Source organism: Fulmarus glacialis, unplaced genomic scaffold (genome assembly GCF_000690835.1).
Source record: "Fulmarus glacialis isolate BGI_N327 unplaced genomic scaffold, ASM69083v1 scaffold35061, whole genome shotgun sequence".
In the NCBI taxonomy this organism is placed as follows: domain Eukaryota; kingdom Metazoa; phylum Chordata; class Aves; order Procellariiformes; family Procellariidae; genus Fulmarus; species Fulmarus glacialis.
Window position 1 is genome coordinate 8823 of NW_009195259.1, and position 6460 is coordinate 15282.

Consider the following 6460-nt stretch of genomic DNA (forward strand, 5'->3'; position numbering starts at 1 on the left):
TCTACTGCTGCCCGCCACGGGGCCGAGCCTTTGCTCGCTTTGTTCTGTTGGGGTATTAGCCGTCCTGATGGCACTTCTGTTGGGAGGGGAAGATCTTCCCTTGACAGGCAGCCAGGGCTACAGGGGAAGCAGTGAGAAGGAGCTGGCTTCCTCAGTGTCTGGGCAGGCGGGCTGTGGGCAAGATAAACATGGAAGTGCTGGGTGGGCTGTTTCAGGAGGGCCGAGCGGCTGGTCTTCTTCCCACATTTTCAGGTTGCAATCAGGGCAGTGCCTGGTGGGTGGATTCTGGAGGGATGTGGCTGGCAGCAGACACCTGCAGAGCCAGGGCAGCCTGGGCCAGCCAGAAGAATCCAGGCAGGAGCATCCGACCTCTGCTGGACTCACGTTCTCCCCAACACACGCTGCCCCAAAGCAGAGGAGCCACCACTCTCCTCTCTTGACCTGGGAGCAGGGGATGTGCTAAGGAGGGATGAGAAGAGATGCGAGAACAGGGATGGCGAGGCAGGGCAGGAACAGAGGACTTACGTCTCAGGAAGCGGTTTCGGACCCACTTATTCTGCCTCCGGGCGTATCTCTTGGTCACCTGTTTCAGGGCCTGGATCCCTTTGAAACAGAGGGAATAAAAAATAAAAACAAAGGTCAGCGCAATGCTGCAAGCTGAGCTCAGAGCAGAGCGAGAAGAGGCTGTCAGCTCCGGTGCGAGCAAATCACACAAGGCAAAAGTTTGTGCCAGATGGGACCATGCTCGCTTAAGGGAAGTACTTCTACTGTCCATCTGGAGGTCTCCGAGCCAGCAGTGAGAAGTGGTCATCACAGCAAAGCAGCCAAGCTTTGCCAGACAGAGTGTAGGGGCAGCGGCAGTGCAAAAGGACTGGACAAGGTGTCCCAAATGCCCTTGAATGAACACTGGGTGGAAAGGGCCCAAAACCTCAGCCCTGAAGCTTTTAGCAGGTAGGACAATCTGTTCAGGGGCTGCACTGCTCTCATAACACCTAATTCAATACTTCTCTGAACAAACAGAGCCCAGGACTCCTTGTGCTACCCACAGTGGGCCCAGGGGATGGTTTACACTGTACAACCTTTCAATATTTAGTACCAGACTTATCATATCCCTCCGTAATCGTCTCCTGAGCAGACACAACAAGACCCTTCTGCACCAGACTTGTTTTCAAGCCTTTTATCATTTCTGTGGTTTCCTCAGCCTCCATCTCCACTTCGCACTGAACCCTCCTTAACACAGACCGACTCTGCCTGGGACCTCCACTGTGCTGAGGAGCAGAGCAGCTCTCTCCTCTAACAACAGCGCATCAGTCCAGACACTCCAGAATGACACATGCCACCGAAAAGCGCATCACTGACTCGTGCTGTGATCTGCTCGATCCCCAGATCCCTTCTCACCATCCTGCTGCTGATCTGCTTCTTCCTTCTTTCTAGCACTGTTCTCCACAGCATTCACATCCCAGCTGGGATCCCATCACCCAGGTCACTGGTGGACCAGATCAGATCCCAAGTCACACTGTGCCCAGTATATCTTGCAAGGAGGCCTGAGGGAAGGGAGGGAGGAATTGCCCTGGGTGTGCTCAGAGATGCTCTCCGAGCACTGAAAAAGGAGTCCCTGCGCCCCTGGGCTGGCAGAAGTGGAAAATGCAGAGAAAAAGGTGCAGCTCAACCCCAACAAGACCTGCCCCAAGGTTTAAGCTTGGTTCAAACCATTACACAGTGTCACATGGAGCTGCGTGGGGCTGAGGGACGTAGGACATGCAGGGTGCTTCTCTCACCTTTTTGCAGCAGCAGAGCACTGGTCTCCGGTGAGCAATTCCCCTCACTGACAAGGTACTCGTGGAACTCCTTGAAGCCGATGGACTGGAAGATGCCGTGCTGGTAATCCTGCCTGGAGAAGAAGACAAGAGACAGGGGTCAAAGCAGCCTCCTTCAGAACAGTGGGAGACCTCAACCCTCTCCATAATAGCTCAGATCTCTGCATCTCACCCTGCAGGACCCCCACAGGTGACACAAGCCCACAGTGTCGGGGGACAAGCCAAGCCAGGCACACACAGGAACGCAGACCAATGCCTTCAGTGACAGTCCATGTCAGCCTTGCTGTGTGAACACTCAGGCAGCACCAAGTAATTTTTACTGAGGTGAAATGTCACCGCCTGGCAGGTATGGTCCAGGCAAAATTAATTCAATGCTGAGACCCGCAGGGACTCCGCTGTTTGACCAACCCTGGTCTAAGGGTTCTGGCAGGGAAGACCAGGAAGTGCTGGAGGATCTGGCTGATTCAGACCTCTCTGCTGATGGTGCCCCCGCAGAGGCAGGCACCCGTCCCGTCTGCTGGCCCGGCTGCAGGAGCAGGCGCTGCCAGGAGAGGGCTGGAAGCAGCGATATATTGGAGCTGCTGCCAGGAGAGTCAGTCCGGGCCCTGCCTGGGTCTGGCAGGTGGGACCGGGAGCAGAAAGGGAGCTGGCTTCTCACCCACCGGTTCTCAGCCACCTTCTCTTGGTTGTAGCGTCGGTGGAAGTCCCGCAGCTCCTCCAGCAGTCCCGCAGCCAGCATGTCATCCACCCGCTTCTCCAGCCGCTGGTCCAGAACTGGGAGGAGGAGAGCAAGACACACTCAGCCGCTTGGAGCCGTGCCCTCAGGAGGCCCACCACTGGACAATGTGCTAGGACTCGGTTCGGCCTCCCGATCCACCTGAGGAAGGCAGAGCCCAGCAGGTGAGGAGAGCGAGTCCTCCGTCACGCCCACTGATGCCAAAAGAATTGCTGCCTTGTTCAGGGAGGATGCTAGGGCAGGAGCAGGGAGTCAGCCCTAACCCCGCTTAACTGTGCTCAGCCAGCCAGGAGCTGTGCAAAGCCCACTCTCACCTGCCTGGTCTGCATGGAGCCACAAGATGCAGGAATGTGGGTATTTCAGGGGCCCCCCTAAGGGTCCCCCACCTTCCTCCTCCTGCTGCTGGTGCAAGATTTCACTATGGGGGATCCCTGTCTCTTCAAACACTTGGAGGCTCCTGTAAGCAGAGACAGACAGAGCTCAGAGGGTGGGTGAGGATGAGCTTTTCCATTTCCCCAGAAGCCCTGGGGGCTCCAGCAAAGGGAACCGCAGACACTTGCTGCGATCCAACCCTCTCATGTGGGGGGGAAGGCAGGTTTCTACCCCCTCCCGTGCCCGGCATCCCGAGCACACCCAGGTCCTGGGGGTACAGCGCAGTGCAGAGCACAGCGATGGCACCCAAGGAGCCCAGAGCACAGCCACCCACTCCTGCCTGGCAGCAGGACAAGCCCTGCAGGGGACGGGGTTCTGGCTCCAGCCCTGCCCTTTCCAGCCAGGCAGGGCTGAAGGAAGCAACCAGCGTTGCCAGTGCTGCGAAGCATTACCACCAGCTCAGCTCAGCCCAGCCAGGGAGGTGGAGGAAGCTGCGCGGGGTGCCCAACCCTCTGCACCCCTGCACCGTGCGAATGGGGTGGGCGGTGTTCTGCTCCCCCCGGGCCAGGGCTCGGCTGGGATGGGTCCGCCAAAGCAGCAAGCCTGGTCTTGCTGCCGTGCTGTTCCCACAGAGCTCAGGTATGTTACTCAGCCAGCACAGCAGCTTGCTCTTTAAATAGCTCCAGATAAACCCTGCTGCTGGGGCACAGCAGCGGGAGCAGCCCCGGTGCACACAAGCCAGGAGCAATGCGCTGTCCTGGACGCCAAAGGCAGTTCAAGCTGGGGGCTGCGTGGCCCAAGGACTCAGATCCCAGAGAGCTCCCCAACACCAGTGCTCCAAGGTCCTCAAGCACCTTGCTAAGGGGTTAAGAGCACCCTAACCTGGGTTGGGAAAGCCCATCTTGCTGTGTTCCCAGGCACACGATTCCCTCGGGAAGGGGTGCTGGGCCCTGGCACCCCTGCCCCTGGCACGCCAAGCTCACCTGGCCACTTTGCGCTTGTCGTGGGGGTGCAGCTTGGCCGCCATCTCTGGGTCCACTTGGCTCAGGCGGCGATGGAGCTCAATGCCGTCCAGCTGCTCCAGCTCCACTTTCCTGTCAGCGACCAGCCCGGGGGCTGTGCTGGCCTTCTCCTGTGGGGCACAAGGCAGCTCTGAGTCAAGCCACTCATCCATGTGCAAGGCCAGCAGAAGCAAGACGATCCTCCAGACCCACCAGGTGAACGAGGGGCTTTTGGTTCTCCTTGCCCCACTCTAGCAGGGCAAGCACCATGCCTGGTTGCAGGAAGCCTGCCCTCAACTTGGGGCTCACCCTTTCCCAGAGGGATACGCAGCCCCTCAACCGGTACCTTGGTGTTGATAAGGACCTTCCAGAGCAGGGACTCGATGTAGTAGTTGGTTCCTCCCACAACAATTGGGATCTTGTCTCGGGCAAAAATATCTTCAATGTGCCATAGTCAGGGAGCATAAGCAGAGATGCACGGCAGGGAGGGAGGGCTGTGGGGAGTAGCAGCCTGGGGCCCAGACCCCACTCTCCCAGCCCCAAGGAGCCAGTGAGGCTGCAGGTCAGGGTTATAGGTATCCCTCCTCTCTCACTATCCTCTGCTACCTGTGCCAGCTACCACCAAAACTCACGGACACCCAGGGACTGCCAGGGAGGGCAATACCCAGCTCAGCACTGTTGCAGTGCAGCAGAGATCTTCCCCAACCAGCCCAGAGGAGGGGCTGCCCTGAGCATTAGCTCGGTAAAAGAAGCTCCAAGCCCCGCAAGCCAGCAGTATCCTCTGAAAACCGGAGTTAGTTGCAATGTGGAGAGCCCAGGGCTGATGCAAACACTTGATCTCTCTTGCGGGCCTGGCTGTGGACAGGGGAAGTCCATATCTGCTTGGGCAGGCAGGCTGCAGCGTGAAAGGATATCAGAGCCACGGCTTTGTCTCTGAAATCCACCACCGTGTAGTTAGAGACAAGAGGATCCACGAAGCTGATCATGTGGTGTCTGCACAGACGCTGCTCCTGGGGAGAAACCTTGTTCGTGATGATGTCCAAGCCCTTGTACACCTAGGGAAGAGAAGAGCTTGTCATTCACCTCTGCATCCCATGAAACCCCCACCGACCACCGCTCCTTCCTCCACGCAGAGCCACTGCCTGTCCCCTCCAAGCCCCTGGCCAGTCTCTGGAGAAGCAGGCAGCACAGTGCAACACGTGCCCCATTCAGGCGAGGCCGCAGGAATCTTGCCAATGCCTGCTCCTGCCAGGGCCAAACTGCCTGGCTCTGGCGTTTGTTCCTGCCCACGGGAGATGAACCGTGAGTCCAACCGCTCATGACTGCCTTCCTCGTCTGATATAATCCTGCAGTTAGGGACGGAAAGGCTGATCGAGTGATCAGAGAGCAGCGTCAGAGCCCGGTCAGCATAACCAATCAAGCCCAGCTCCAAAGCACAGAGCTCCGAAACAATGAGGGCGGCTGCCTCCAAGCTGCCGGCTCCTCGCCTGCTGCTGTTGCAGCTAAAAGCTCAGGTGTGCCTCTCTCCAAACACCCATCTCCAGCACAGCACCGAGTCTCGTTTGGGGACAAGGATCGCTGCTTCCCGTTACACACAAAGATGTCTCTGGATGCAACATGCAACTTCATGGAGCCTCCTAAACACACCAAATGGTTTCAGCTCATGCACACCTTAAAAGCCTGGCGTACTGCCTGCTGCCTGCTCTCACTGAGCTGGGTCAGGTACAGAGAGGAGCAAAACACATCAGTGCAGGCCAGTGACCCCAGGGGAAAAGAGGCACTGTCCTGCACCAAGGTGTCCGGAGACACCAGTGAGAGCAACCAGCAGTATCTCGCTGCTTCGAGGTGCGTCTTCAATCTCGAGTTTGGGATATACAACCTTGAAGAGCACCACTGAGAGAAGCTGGCCCTCAGCTAGACAGCTAAAAGCAGAGCAGAAAGAAAAGCCACCCAAACCAACCCCTCTGGAGCATTCTTGGTAAAGAGCCAAGGCAACCTGTGATCCCAGCAGCACGCATCCGAGCCACAGCCCAAATCCACCCTCCAGGCTGCATAAAGCAACAGCCACAGCCCAGCCCGCAGACCCAGGCGGTGCAAGTACCGGAGTTGCCTCAGCTTGGCATCCCATCCCCACGGCTCAGCTGGGTCCCGTGAGCCGAGCCGTTTTAGATGAGAGCATCTTTCACCCAGGAGAAGGGAGGAAGGCTCCTCGCCCTGCTCCCCACGGCATGCAAACACAACCCTCCTCAGCGCGAGGTGCCCCTGGGCCCTGGCACTGCCCCGGGCATGCCTGTCAGTGGGTGCTGCAAGGCTCTGGCAGAGCTGCAGACAAACAGGGATCAGAGCGGGGACCCGCACCCCGAGGGTGCTGGCAGCAGGCACGTGGTCACAGCGGGACACATAAAGCCTTTCTGTCCAGCCCAGCCCTGTGCCATGCCAAGGACTGAGCACCCTCCGTGCCAGGCGGTGGCTAAGGCTCTGCTTCGTGCCGCGGTCGCAGGGAGGATGTGTTCAGCTCTCAGCACCTCCCTGCT

The 6460-nt window shown here is 58.3% G+C and overlaps 1 protein-coding gene across 1 annotated transcript in view; it reads right to left on the bottom strand.

Annotated features, from left to right (window-relative positions):
• TRIT1 (tRNA isopentenyltransferase 1) overlaps positions 1 to 4977 on the bottom strand; it is a 9803-nt gene extending 4826 nt beyond the window's left edge. The window contains exons 1-7 of the mRNA XM_009588048.1: positions 4841 to 4977; positions 4273 to 4371; positions 3909 to 4057; positions 2868 to 3010; positions 2480 to 2591; positions 1779 to 1891; positions 526 to 603 (exon numbers count right to left, since the gene is read on the bottom strand). Of these exons, the coding sequence (XP_009586343.1) occupies positions 526 to 603; positions 1779 to 1891; positions 2480 to 2591; positions 2868 to 3010; positions 3909 to 4057; positions 4273 to 4371; positions 4841 to 4912 (766 nt within the window). The 5' untranslated portion in view covers positions 4913 to 4977. The remainder of the gene's footprint in view (positions 1 to 525; positions 604 to 1778; positions 1892 to 2479; positions 2592 to 2867; positions 3011 to 3908; positions 4058 to 4272; positions 4372 to 4840) is intronic.
• Positions 4978 to 6460: the final 1483 nt, after the last annotated feature.